Source organism: Anas acuta, chromosome 22, assembly GCF_963932015.1.
Source record: "Anas acuta chromosome 22, bAnaAcu1.1, whole genome shotgun sequence".
NCBI classification, from domain to species: Eukaryota; Metazoa; Chordata; class Aves; order Anseriformes; family Anatidae; genus Anas; species Anas acuta.
The window spans coordinates 5,439,415-5,453,099 of NC_089000.1; the positions used below are offsets into that span (position 1 = coordinate 5,439,415).

Consider the following 13,685-nt stretch of genomic DNA (forward strand, 5'->3'; position numbering starts at 1 on the left):
TTAATTCCCTGCTGGGGGAGGTCGGGCTCCGTCAGGCTCCTCTCCGGGATTTGGAGAGGGGCCGCGCGCTCCAGCCCCCGCAGCGCCAGGCGGGGCGAGTGGGATGGGGGCTCCAAGGCTTTAAATTCGTTAAGGAATTAGCACAGGCAGCTCGTGAGGAGGGAGGGAACAGGCAGGCAGAGAGGAATTAACCCCCAGGGATGGAGGGGAGGGGGAGCTGCCGGAATCTGTGCCACCAAACAGCCCCTTGGTGCTTCCCATTTCGGTGTCCCATATTAACGTGTTTTCAGCCCAATTTCCTCGCTCGGCTCAGCCAAAGCAGAAAGCCACCCCCGTCCCCAACCCGGGGTGTCTCTGGTGCCTCCCACGGTGCCACAAACACCCGGGGAGCCTCGGGTGGCCGTGCCCGGGCACCCTGAGTAGGCAGGGAAGGGGGTGGGGGGGGGGGCTGCCCATCCTCTCCCCAAAAACGCCACCGAAAGGAGCGAGAAGAGGGACGAAGGGGACCTTGCCAGACTCACTGCAGTCGCCTTGGGCAGCCACCAAGATGTTTTTCTGCTGCGTGCACGCCCGGACGTGGAGCTCGCACTCGCTGCCGTAGGTGTTGCCGTCCGTGCCGCAGACGGGCTGCGAGGAGGGCACGCACTCGGTGGGGCACACGCACCTCCCCGTCTCCGCCTCGCAGATGGCTCCGAACTGGCACTTGCCACAGCGGTCTGCAGGGGCGAGGAGCATAAAAAAATAAAATAAAAATAAAAATAAAAGTTAACATAAAAGCAGGTTAGAGCAGCGGGGAGGGCGTCGCTCTCTAACCAAGCTCGGCGCTGGAATAAAATCCTCCCCGCAGCCCCCTCGCCTGCGCGGGTCCTCGCTGGGCCAGGAGGTGAGGCTGGGGGAGGCAGAGGGAGGAGAACTGCTGGAAAAAGCCGTCAGGGCCAGGAGGAATCGTGATGAAATGTCCCCGGCGCTGGGAGCTGTTACGGCTAAATGAGAGGGCGCAGGGCCGAGCGCAATTAGCGGGTTGATAAATTAGCGGTGGCCGAGGGGTGCGGGGCGCAGGCTCCTGGGGACAGGGGAGGCAGGACTTGAACACGAGAAGCCAGCACGGGGAGAGGTTTTTATTGCAAGCCCCGAAGCCAATTTGCCTCCCAAAACAGGGTGCGGGTGCTCCCCAGGGGCACCACTGCCTCCCTGCCCGGCACCCTGGGGTGGCTGCGCTCCTGGGGATGTGACACGAAGGTGACACCGCCGCCTGCTGCAGCCACGGGGGGAGATCCAGAGGCTGGTTTCATGCAGGGAAGGGAACAGCCCCAACCCGGGACCAGGCTGGGCTCCAAAATCCACCACTGGCTCCCCGCGTGCGGGTCTGAGATCCTGCAGATCCCTCCGGGTGAGCTCGCTGCATCCCAAACCACCCAGCAGCGTCCTCCGGGGGCGAGGACACGCAGCGATGCCACCCCCCCCTCCTTTCCCCGTGCACCTACAGCACAAAGGCACCCGAGCGGCCCCGCTGGGGGGGCACCTCCTCACCGCAGGGCCCCTTGTGCTTCACCCTGATCTCCCTCCTGAGGACGCAGGCCATGGAGTCGAGCTCGCAGGGGTTGCCGTAGGTGCGGTTGTCGCTGCCGCAGACGGGGTCGTAGCGGCCCTGGCACACCTGCTGGCACTCGCACACGGGCTCCCGGTTCTTCACCACGCACGTGGCCCCGAAAGTGCACTCCACGCTCACGCAGGGGCTGGGGGTGCCCAGGTCTGCAGAGGGGAGAGGAAGAGACGGGGAGCGGGGATCAGCCCGCTGCGTGCCGGGCACCCCCGGGCACGGTGCACGGCGAGGCATGCCAGCATCTCCAGCACCCCCCCTGCCTCCCCAAAAAAGCCATGGCAATCACGCAGAGCTCCTGGCCTCGCAGCAGCCCCCGCTCCTCCCGTTCCCTCCCCACGTGCCCTGCTGAGCATCCCCCCCCATGCTCGGTGGAGGTTGGGGTGGGAAAGCGGGCACGAGGTTTTCCCCCTGCGTGCCCGGCTGCTCTCCCCCATCCTGCGCCCCTCGAGGGGGCATCCAGGCTCTGATCATCCCTGCAGATTTTTTATGGCTTTCTGAGTCCCCCCCAAAGATATTGGGGTCTCCCTGGCATCAGGAGGCATTGTTCTGGGGTTGGGGGGGGCAGCACAGGCTGCAGGCTCCCCTTCGGCAGCAGCCAGCACCCCCTCGCTCCGCGCAGCCGGGGAGGTTTGGAGACGGCACCAGGGCTGAGCTGGCGCTGCCTGGGGACCCAAGAGAAAAATCCCCGAGGACACGGGTGGGGGGGGGAGGAAAGGACGTGGACTGAACGAGGACACAGCGAGAGGAAGGATGTGGGGACAGACAGGGGTGAGATGGATGCAGGCGCAGGCGCAGCGCGGCCCCCGTGGCGAGGAGCAGCGGGGCAGGCAGGGGGCGGGGGGCCAGGCAGAGCCCCCCCAGCTGCCAGCACAGCCTGGGGGTGCTGATTTTCCTCCCCTGCTGGGCACAAGGGGATGCAGGCGCAGGGCAGGAGCACAGTTTGAGCCCTCTGGAGCTTGGCTGCGTGCAAGAAACCAGCCTGGAACGGGCGCACCGGTCAGGCTGAATTTGGGATCTTGATTTTTTTTTTTTTCTCTTTGGGGAGTCCCTGCCAAGTCAGAGCTTAGAGCAAAGGAGCACGGGGATGATTCGGGCACGGGGTCACTGCCTGGACCCTGCCTTCCCACCTGTGCTCAATTTCCCTGAGGCTGAAGGGTTTTTGAGCAGTTCCCGAGCACCAGGAACCTCTCTCGCCCTAAGACGCTGCTCACACCCCCTGCTTGTGGGCCCCTGGAAACCAAAACCCCAAAACCAAGCACCTGTACCATAAGCACATCCCCCAAACACCCACGGGGCAGCGTGCTTGTATGGAAAAAGAGCCCAAAATGTGGGGTTTTTGTCCTGGGGAGGGAGCAAACGGGAGCACGGGGAGGTGCCAGGGCTGGGGCACAACGCAGCCCTGACATTTGGTGCCCTCCCCAAGAGGTGGCACTGGAGGCTCCTTCACAGCCCCAAATCAGCCTGTGAAGTTCCCCTCGGTGCCCGCAGAAGTCAGTGGGGTTTTGGCCCTGGTTTTGGTACGGGTGGATGCAACGAGGAGCTAACCAAGCCCCTGGAGCTGGGGACCCCGAGCTCTCCTGCAAGCCTGGGGCTGGCAAAGGGGAAGAGGCTCCGAGGCCGCACACAGCCCCTGGCATCACACCCAAAGGGCTCCACCACCAGCTTTATGGGGCCGTAACGGGGTTTTCCTGGGGGAGAACCACAGGTGAGCGCAACCAGCTCCTCGGTGCTGCCAAAAAGGGGCCCGCGGGGCTTCGCTGGGTGCTGGGGGGGCCACCCCAGCGAGCGCAAATCGCCGCGGGGAGCAAGGGGACGAGCGCAGGAAGGAGCAGGAGGGAAAAGGGGGTAAAAAGGAGAGGGGAAATCAACCGGGAGCAGTCCAGGGTGATGGATCGGCCAGAGCGGGGCTTGCAGAGGAGGGGGGGGTCTTGCAAAACCCACTCTCATTAACCCCTAAGGGTCAAGGCACAGCCAGCAGCAGCCGAGCCCCCGCTGGGTGTCTCCGTCCTGGTGCGGGGTAAGGGGATGGGGGCGAAACCGGGGGGACCTCTCCGTCCCAGGGGCTCTTTAGCAAAACTGGCGAGGGAGGGAGCAGCGGGGAGAGGCCAGGGCTGCCACTGGCTACGGAGAAGGGGAGAAAGCCGACCTCCTAGCAGAGATGTCCGGGTAGGGAGCAGAAGGGTGCTGCGAGGACACAACTCCTTCCTCCGCACAGGCAGCGCTGTAAAACACAAGACACAGACGAAAGAGGAAAGAGAGAGAGCGGAGGGGAAAGAGAGCAAAAAAGAGAGGCAGGGAGGAAAAGACAGATGCAACTCCAGAAAACCTTCCCTCCACCTCCTGTCCGCACTGGCCTCAACCCCAGCCCTCCTTCCCCAGCTGCCCCGACACGGGGTGAGAGCAGGGAAGGATCCAAAAAAGAGGGCTTGGGCTGTTGTGCTTGGCTTTGCCTCTTTGCTGCTGGAAAAGGCCACGGCTGGGCTTAGAGGTGGGGAGGTGGGAGAGGTTCAAACGCAGCCCCCGGGTGCCCCCTGCATCCTCCAAAATAAATAAAAAATAAAAAAGGAGCTGTGGACACCTGGGCTGGGGCATCTCCGTGTCTGCTCCCACTGCTTGCTGGCCTCGCTCCATGATCGTGTCCAGGATGCCAGCCGGGGAGCAGGGCAACTCCCAGCCATCCCCCCCCAAAATCTGGGGTGCCTTCCAAGCCCAGCTGGACACGACAGCCCCTCCAACGCTGGCCACGGGCACCTCACATCTTGCTTTGTCCCCATCCTCCTCCCACAGCAGGGACGAGGGAGGCAGAGAAGCGCCCTGGCTGCCCTCCCCGTGCAAAGAACCAGGGGACCTGACTCAGAAGCATCCAAAAAGCCAGGAACACGCTAAAAGGGACGATTAAAAATAACAGTCATCATTACGCCGAGTGGGATTTTGGGAGCCTGACAAGCAATTTTCCAGCAGCTGGGCCTGGCAGGATTAAAACGGAGCGCGGGAGCGCAAAGCCAGCAGAACGGACCCAAAAACGCCGGGCGGCCTTTCCAAGTGCTTCAGGAGGGTTTGAAGCCCTGATCCCTTAAAGAACATCAGCTTAGGACGACGTCCTGAACCTCTGGTGAAATCAAAGCCAGGCTGAAACCACCGGCCCCTCGACCTCATGCAAACCAAGCTTGGTGCTCAACTTTCTTCATTTTTTCCATGCAAAAATCTTAAAAAAAAAAAAAAAAAAAAAAAAAAAAAAAAAAAAAAAAAAAAAAAAAATCGGATGTTCCCAACGTCCTAGGGCCCTGAAACCCCCCTCCTATAAGATCTGTTTCCATTGGGAAGGTCAAAAGCTGCTCCTGGAGATGTGACAAAGCCACGCTGAGACCTCCGGAGAGCGGGAGCGCTGGGGCCGGATCCTGCGGGAGAGGACCTGGAGCCGAGAGAGGTGGGCATGGAGGGGAAGCATGGCAGGAGCTGGGGGTCTGGCACTACCCTGGGGGCGAGGAATGAGCGGGGTGGGCTGCAGGGGCCCCACACGGCGATGGGGACGTGGGGGGTGGAGGTGGTGGATGAGAGGAGCCGGCGGATGCCAGCGAGCAGAGCGGAGAGAGATGAGAGCGAGGAGCAACACAGAAAAACACACACAGACACGGGACACCGGGCTGCTGGAAGGCAAAAAAGACCACGAGGAGCCGCTAACGGGGGTGGCTGGCCGGCCCTAAAACCGAGGTGGGCACCCAGCCACACCACTTACCTGCTGCGCCCCGGCACCACAACCCCGGGACGGGGCTGCCGGGACGGGAACGAGAGGTGCGGGCGGGCGGCCCGGCGGCACCGGTGCTTACCACAGGGTCCGCTGTGCTTGACGGGGACGGGAGCCTTCTGCTGGCACTCGGCTTTTTGGCGCTCGCACTCGTTGCCGTAGGTGCGGCCATCGCGGGCGCAGAGGGGCCGGTAGGCGCCGTGGCAGGAGATGCGCTCGCAGGAGCAGCGCGCGGCACCGCGGCGGTTCAGGCAGACCCCGTTGAACTTGCACTCCTCCTTGCATTTGTCTGCGGGGAGGGAATTCGGCTGCCGGGCTCGCCTCGAGGATGGGGAGCACGGGGAGGGAATGGAGGATGAGCGTTTTTGTCCCCAAAGGGGTTGGGGTACTCACCCTGCTGCTGGCACTGCCCCGATCGCACCTTCTGGATCTCCAACCCCCGCAGGGCCCCCGAGCGCCCCATCACGCACTCGTTGTCGTAGGTCACCCCGTCGTCCCCGCACACCGGCTCCCGTTTCGGGGGGCAGTTTTCGGGGCGGGGGAGCAGCTCGGCTCTCCGGGTGCGGGGGTTCACCCGGCACACGCGGTTCATGTCGTTGAGGATGCCCTTGCAGGGATCTGCACGGAGAGGAGGAGGAGGAAGAGCAGGAGGTCAGGCACGCTCGAATCCTTCCCAAGGAGGTGCTTCCAAAAAGCCCCCCCAGCCCCCAAGCACCCCTGGGTGTCCACCTTGGGGTTCAGGGTGCTCTTACCCCAGAAACCGGGAGCACCCAGGGTGCCACCAGCCCCGTTGCGCCTCCCACTCACACCCCGTCGCCCTACTTGGGGCTGAACAATTGATTTCAGCTCTGCAGCCTGCCCAAAAACACTTCCACGCCTTCCCCCGGGGACAAACGGGGCCTGGCACGTTTCCTGGTGATCTCACGGCTTTCCTAACGAGTTGCTTTTAATTAGCAGCACCCATCGCCAGACAAAGAGGAAGAAGCATCCTCGGAGCGGCAGCACCGCCGGATTTCGCCCCCCCAAGGACCGTGCCTCAACCTCTCCTGGCGCACACCAAAAAAAATAAAAATAAACACGCGATGCCCACCGGGGGCTGGGGACTCACCGCAGGCTCCGTCGAACTTCTTGAAGACGTTCTCCTGCTTGTCGCAGGCGTGCTTGTTGAGGTCGCACTCGCTGCGGTAGTCCTTGCCGTCGCTGCCACAGACCAGGCTCTCGGGCACGCCGCTGCAGGACGCGGGGCACACGCACTTGGCCCCCTGGCCGTCGGCCGAGCGCACGCACGTGCTGCCGAAGCTGCACGTCACCTCGGCGCAGGGGTCCTTGGAGCCTGGGGGAGGACAGGGGGTGAGCATCGCCGGCGTTTCCCCGACAGCTGCCCCGATAACCCCGAGCGTCCCCCGCTTGGATCCTGGGGGGATGCTGGAGCGAGCCCCAAACCCCCTCACCGCCAGCCCCTCGCCCTCCACGAGCCCCGAGAGCCTCCTGCTCCAGCACGAGGGTCCTCGAGGCACCTCCGCAAGCCGTAATTAGAGGAAGAGCTTAAGGAGCAATTTCCTCCCCGCCAGGGGATTGCCAGAGTTTGTTTGCCAGCTCCTTTTTTTTCCGTTTTTTTTTTAATTCATCACTTTTTCATGATGATGATTTTCAATAAATCCCCCGGCGCTCTCCCCTCCTCTCCCCAGCGCCCCGGCAGGGGAGCCGGGTGCGCATTTCTTGCGAGCCAAGCGCGCCGCGTGCGAGAAAGGTCAAGTTAATTTACTCGCAGACGAGGAGGCCGGGGTCTCATTTGCACAGCTCTCCGCTCCCAGCTGCTGAATGCCAGCCAGGGGAAGGGCTTTCATCAGCCCACCCAGCCCGTGCGCACGCCGCCGCAGGGGTGAGGCGCAGCGGGGAGGCTGAGCTGGCTGCGAGGGGGCTGCTCCCAGCGGGTCTCCATCTCCAGAACACCCTCAGGACATCACCGTGCCCACTTTTTACACCCCACTGGTGTTTCTCTCTTCGTCTTTTCCCCACGGGTCCATGCCCAGCCACCCAAGAGCATCCCCAGCACCGGAGCACGGCCATGGGGTGGGAAGCGTCACCGGCCCGGCACCCCCCTCGCCTCCTGGCCCCAGCCCCGGCGCGGTGCTCACCGCAGGGTCCCTTGCTGATGACCTTGATGCGCCTCTGCTGGTTGCACTGGGCTTTCTCCAGCTCGCACTCGTTGCTGTAGGTGGAGTAATCGGAGCCGCAGACGGGAGCCACCACCACGGGGCAGGCGGTCTTCTTGCAGACGCAGGAGGCCTGGGAAGGGTCGGTGGGGCTCCTCTCGCACACCGCCCCGAACCCGCACAGCATCCCTCGGCAGGCTGGGGACACAGACGGGGGACACCTGAGGCACAGCACGCCCGAGATGTGGGGCAGAGCCCGGCTCGGGGGGCTGCAGCCCACCGGGGACCGGGTTGGGGATGGCAGAGGATGCTCCGGGCGCAGGGCGGGGAGGAGGGTGCCATCTCCAGCTGTCCCCTCGTTGACACCCAGGGGAAAAAGGGACATCAAGGGATGGAAAGGGAAATATCCACGTGTGGGACGCGTCACCCTGCACACGCTGCTTTATTTGGTGCTGTTTATGCAAAGCAGCTCGAGCCCGTGGCTGGAGTGGCTCGGAGAGGAGCCGCACGGGTCTCTTATCACCTCCCCTAATCAGAGCAGCCAGCGCAGAGCAGTTCAGCATCTGAATTGCAAATGCAGCAGGGAACGGCGTTTTTACACTCGGGGGAGGGAGAGGATGGGTGTCCCCAAACCCAGCTGGGGCAGGTGAGACGGGGAGCAAGAGACACCCGAGCCTGTGCCAGCGCCGCGCACCTCGCGCGCAGCCAGCGTTGGAGATGGAGCCTGACCTACATAATGGCAGAGCCAGGAGTCGTAAAAGGCAAAATAAAACGAGCCCGACAGTGGCTCATTTACACTTCAATTCCCGGGCATTTGCCTTCGACCGCCTTGAGATTTTGAGCTCATATGCACAGCAACAATGCGCCACTAAGAGACTAATATCATCAAATAAAGGAGAACTCTCTTTCTCTCCTGCCCAATATCTAAAAGCAATTTATCATTTTTATGAAGCGCTCTGGATAGTCTCTCCCGCTCTTGCCATTGCTGCTCTTTCTCTCTCCCTTCTGTGTTGTTTTTTTTTAATAGAGATAAGCCTGTTGAGCTCTGAGCTCTGGAGGTGCCGGGGAGGACAGGGAGGGATGCGAGCGGCAGGACCCATCCTGTCCCCATGGAGCAGGAGAGTGACCGACCTTTGCTGCACCCCGATGAGGAGCTGGAGGGCAGCTGGAGGGCCTGAAGATGTGCCCAGGGACATCAAACCGCCCCATGGGCAGCGCCTTCCCGCACCGTACCTCAATTTCTGCCCCAAAAGAGCAGTGCCCACCAGCACCTGCAAACCCCCACCTGCTCTGCACCGCGGTGCTGTCCCGGAGAGATGGAGCAGGATTAAAAACACAACAGGAGCCCACGGGTGCTCTGCCCGGCCCTTCGGGATGCGCCAGCTCCAGCATCACGCAGACAGACCAGGAAAACCAGAAGGGAAGGGTGCCCAAAATTTTCAAGGAGGTGGCACAGCTCGCACATCCCTCCCACTTCTCCCTCTGTCCCCATGGTGCCAGCACCAAACTAAACACACAAACCAAAGAGGTGATAAAGGGCATTTATTTACCTCCCGGCCCTAACAGGGAGGTAATTCCCATTCCCGTGAGCTCCACCACCACACACCACGGGCTGCCAGGCACACAGTGCTCGGGGACAAAGCTCTGGGTGTCCCCAAAGCCACCAGGGCAGCACAAGGTGGAGGGGCACAGCGGAGCCAAGCACTGGAGCGCGCTGCGGATGGGGACCCTGCCTCGCTGATTTTCCGTCCTCGGGCCGAGAAACAAAGCAAGACACACACAAATGCTTCAAACCAGAAACAAATCGTGACGGGCAAATTGGCTGTTTGGGTTTCTTTCCCTTCTAATCGCCACCAGTGCCTCCGGTGAGGGAGCCTGCTCGTTCCCAGCAGGAGATTTTTAAAGCTCGCCCACCCAACCCCGCGATGCGCTCGGGTGGCGCGAGCTCAGAACTGCCCCGAATAAACCAAAATGCCTCAATTCCCCTTCCGTGGGGTGGGAGGTTGGGATTGAGAGGGGTTTTCCTCCTTCCAGGCACCTCGAAGCTCTCGAGGAGCAGCCCCAGCGAGGTGTCTGTGCACCGCTCAGCCGGGCGGAACAAAAGGCAGGGCTTGGCTCGCTGCAACCACGCCGAACGGCAGCCAAGCCCCGCTCCATCTCCGAGCAGCACCGGAGCAGAAATAGGATAATAAGCAATAACAACAATAAGCGTAATAACAACCATAAGAGGTGCACCTGCTGAAGAGGAGTGGGAGAGCAGAAGGTGTTTGGGACAAATAAGGCAGGCTGAGCCAAGCAGCGTGGTGCCCGCGGGAGGACAGGGCGCGAAGGAGGAGGGGGTTGGAGGAGATCAGAGCTCAGCTCGGATGCAGGGAGGAAAATGAGGGGTTTTTCCATCTGCTGGTTAATTGGGGAAGGGGAGAGGGCACAGCCAAAGCGTTTACCCTTTGCTCTGAGCGGTGCAAAGCAAGGGGGTGGCACCTGGAGGGGTTTGGGGGGAGGGAGGATGGGGGCACACACACAGAGCCGCCCGTGGGAACGCCTCGGTTCTCCTGTTTGCAAAAAAAAAAGAGACGTGGATAATAATAATCATCAAGTCCCTGATGTCAGTAGGTAAATAACTCGCTGCCAGTAGTGGGGATAAATAGCAAGCTGCCTTTGTCGAGTGCTTTGAGATCTCGAGGTGAAGAGCTCTGCCTAATAAGCCCCGAGCGTTCGCATTACGTTTACGATTATTGTTATTAAAGTGGAGAAACATTTTAATGTCAAAATTGCTCTTTTCCACCAAGCAGGGAAGAAAAAGAAACCCACACCGGAGCAGCAGCGTGCGGGGATTGCTTCCTGCATCCCCCAGGTCCCCCCCACATCCCCGGGGTGATGCCTGCAAAGGTGCAGGAGGCTGCACCCCACTGAGCGCCACCGCGGGGACACCCTGGTGACGTGCCACGTCCCCAAACCAGCCGTCGTTGCCAAATACCTACATGGCAGAGGTGAAGCTGCCTTCATGGGGCAGGCAAGAAGCGTTCACAGCGTTCCTGAAGCGAATCTCCTCCTGGGGAGGGTGGTCGGGCTTTGGGATGGCGGAGCCCCCGGCCCTGGGGGCATTTCGGGGAGGTGGGAACGTGGCACTAAGGGACGTGGCTCGGTGATGGGACACCGTAGGTCAGGCTGATGGCTGGGCTTGGTGGTCCTGAAGGTCCTTTCCAGCCCCTGTGACTCCAACAAGGCACTGAGGATATATTTTGAAGGGGCTGCCGACACGAGCACGGCGGCAGCAGGCGCAACGGCAAAGGGCGAGAGCAGATGCACCACAAATCCCCGGGGGCTTCTGTTTGGAGACGGGAGGACGCTCCAGCGGGGGATCTCAGCAAACAAAAACCCTCCGTGGTCCAGCACGAGGACATCACGGCCAAAAAATAAAACAGGACAGGGGGGGAGCAAGCCCAAAGCAGGACCGAGCTGGTGCCGGGATGGGAAGGGAGGCCGGGGCCGGAGCGGTGCGCGTGTCGGGGCGGCGAGGGCCGGCATTAATTCTGCATGAGCCCGGCACACGTTGCCATGGAGATCGGCGAGGCTGGCGCTCCCGCCGCGCCGCTCATCTGGTGCGCATCGACTGCTCGCCGGGCCCCCCCCCTCTCCCCACCAGCAATATTAATTACGGCCCCGGGAGGCGGCACGGGGAGGGCTGCGCTCCCCTGCGCCCGCGGCGTTGGGCACGTCTTCGTGGGCACCAGGACGAGTCACCAAAGAACCCAAAGTTTCCCAGTTTGGAGAAGGGAAGGTCCTAAAGAAGCAGGGAGAGCGGCAGGTGTCCCGTTTGGGAAGCCCTGTGATGCTCTCAGCTCGCCGAGGAGCGAGCTTGGACAGCTCAGGACATGACACAGCTCTGGGAAGCCAAACATCTCCTCCAGAACCACAGCTGGGGGGCTCAGCACCTCCAAACCCACTCCTGGGCAGAACCCCAGCAGCTTGGTGCCCACCAGCCCCAACCTTTCAGAGCCCAGCACCCGAAATTCCCCTTCTTGAGAGCCACCAAAACGTGTGCTGAGCGCTGCAGCCCCAGCTCCCCACCTGGAGCAAACAGCCCGGCCCCGGGGGCAGAGGAGGGGTGGGGAGAGCCGACCGCACGCTCCCGTAATTAAGAGAGGAGGGGGCGGCGAGAGGACGAGCTTTGGGGAGATCTGAAAGCAAAATTTCGTGCTGGAGGCAGCGAGGAAGGTGAAGGTGGTGCCAGGGGCGGGCAGGGCAGGGGGGAGGTTAAAGCATCGCCTCCCCGGGATCTGAAACATCAAAGCCGCTCTCGCGAATCCAACACCATCTTAAAAGGCTCCCTCATTAATCTGTCACCAGCCCCGCTGCGAGAACGGCTCCGAGCAGCTCCAAATCAGCTGGAAAGATTCATCAGCACAGAGGGGAGAGGTTTGGGAGGAGCCCTCGCAGCGGGGTCCTGCCCAGCCCAGCACACGGAACCCCCCCGGGGAGCTGCACGGCACCAAAACCTGGAGCCCGACGCGCACCCCGGTGGGACGCAGAGGGGAGAGGCGAGGGGAAAACACCTGGGGATGGCTCCGAGCCGCTCCCACCCTCCTGCTGGAGCAGAAAGGGGTGTTTACAAGCTGCTCCCACCCTCCTGCTCCAGCAGAACTGTTTACAAAGCAGGGAGATGAGAAGCGAGGAGGCTGCAGCCGGCTGGGTGCCTGCGGGGAGGACGGCTCCTCCCCAGCCGCAGCAGCAGGTCCAAAGCCTGTCCCCATCTGTGCCACCCAGCCAGCACAGCACGCTGCCCTTTGCTGCCCTTTGCTGCCCTTTTCCGAGGCTGCAGGCTCTGGCCAGCCCTTGTGCAAGGTGTGCGTGCAGCTTGCTGGACCCACGCTGCTGCTCCTCCTTCCCCTCCCCAGCCCAGCACCGGGCACCCCCAGCATCCCCAAAACGCCTGGCCACGTGTACCAACAGCTCCTGCTCTCAGCCAACATCTCCCCGGCACCAAAGCAGGTCTGTGTCACCCCAACCCGGGGACACACTCCTGCAAAAAATAAAATAAAATAAATTAAAGCAGCGCTCGCAGGTCAAGGCGCCCTCTCGCAGAGCGCAGAGCCCGGCTACCTGGAGAGCTGGCAGCGAGGCACAACGAGACCGAGGGGGAGAGAAGAAAAAGCAGCTCCACGGTGTTATTTCATGGTCACCAGGCTCCGAGACTAAATGGCACATCCTGGGAGACACAAGGCAGGGATAAGGGGGCAGCAGGGTAAATTTAAGGGATTGCAATCCTAGCCAGGAGCTGATTCAGGGAGAAGTGGCAGCACCTGCTAAGGTGCCCCCATCAGCTCCTCCTCCAGTGCTTAAGCCACCTGACGTGAAAGCACAAATTGATCCCCAGGAGAAAGCTCAAACTTTGCTGCAAATGGAGAAGAAAATGCTCTCGAGAGAGCAAAAGTGGTGCCTTAACTGCCGCCTCACCTGCCGCTCAGCTTTTTGAGCCGTGCTTAGCACCTCTCCTCTCTCCACAGCAACCCTGCACTGCTCCGACCTGCCCGGGCTGAGGCAGGAGCCACGGCCACATTTGGGGTGCTCAGGGGGGACACGCCAAATATTTCAGGTCCCCACGGTGCTGGTGTCCCCATGGGATGTCCCCTCCTCGTGCCTCCGCAACCACGTTGAGTGCTGCGCCCCTGGCCTGGCACGGCACGTTGGGGTGGCATCGCTCCATCCATGCTCAAATTAAAAACGTGTCCAGCCCTCTCCGATGTTTCCAAACCCACCGGGACGGGACCTGAGGCTTTCCCCCAGCTGCTTGGCACCCGCAGAGGTGCACGGATGCCAGCAGGAGGTGGCACACCCCAAGCGAGCCCTCCATGAGGGACGCTTGCTAGAGGACAGCTCTGGTTGATCCCTCACCAAGACCAGGACCATGCAGGGGCACGGTGGGGCTGAAATTGCTCTCCCTGAGCAACATCCCAAAAGAATTGCACCTCCTGCACGTGACCCCACAACCAAGGGATGCTGTAGGAAGAGCTCCAGCCCCTCCTCACGGATGCTGGAGGAACGAGGAGCAGGGGTGGCACCCTCCGGATCCTCGCCCCAGGGGGTGCAGGAGGGCGCAGCCACCCCGCACTGCACCTGCCCCAACCCCAAAAAAACCACAGCCAGCCCTGGGGGGGCTGCGGCTGAGCCAACACCGCCC

At 61.9% G+C, this 13,685-nt stretch overlaps 1 protein-coding gene across 6 annotated transcripts in view; it reads right to left on the bottom strand.

Annotated features, from left to right (window-relative positions):
* The window catches only part of AGRN (agrin), a 73,940-nt gene that overhangs the window by 22,722 nt on the left and 37,533 nt on the right, over nucleotides 1-13,685 (bottom strand). For 5 of the 6 annotated variants that reach the window (XM_068658273.1, XM_068658278.1, XM_068658275.1 and 2 more), the window contains 6 exons: nucleotides 7,487-7,702; nucleotides 6,457-6,681; nucleotides 5,742-5,966; nucleotides 5,431-5,637; nucleotides 1,531-1,752; nucleotides 522-716 (listed from right to left, as the gene is read on the bottom strand). In XM_068658273.1, coding sequence (XP_068514374.1) covers nucleotides 522-716; nucleotides 1,531-1,752; nucleotides 5,431-5,637; nucleotides 5,742-5,966; nucleotides 6,457-6,681; nucleotides 7,487-7,702 — 1,290 coding nt within the window. Of the gene's footprint in view, nucleotides 1-521; nucleotides 717-1,530; nucleotides 1,753-5,430; nucleotides 5,638-5,741; nucleotides 5,967-6,456; nucleotides 6,682-7,486; nucleotides 7,703-12,607; nucleotides 12,741-13,685 lie in introns of those variants that run through there. The other variant, XM_068658277.1, reaches the window with a different exon arrangement.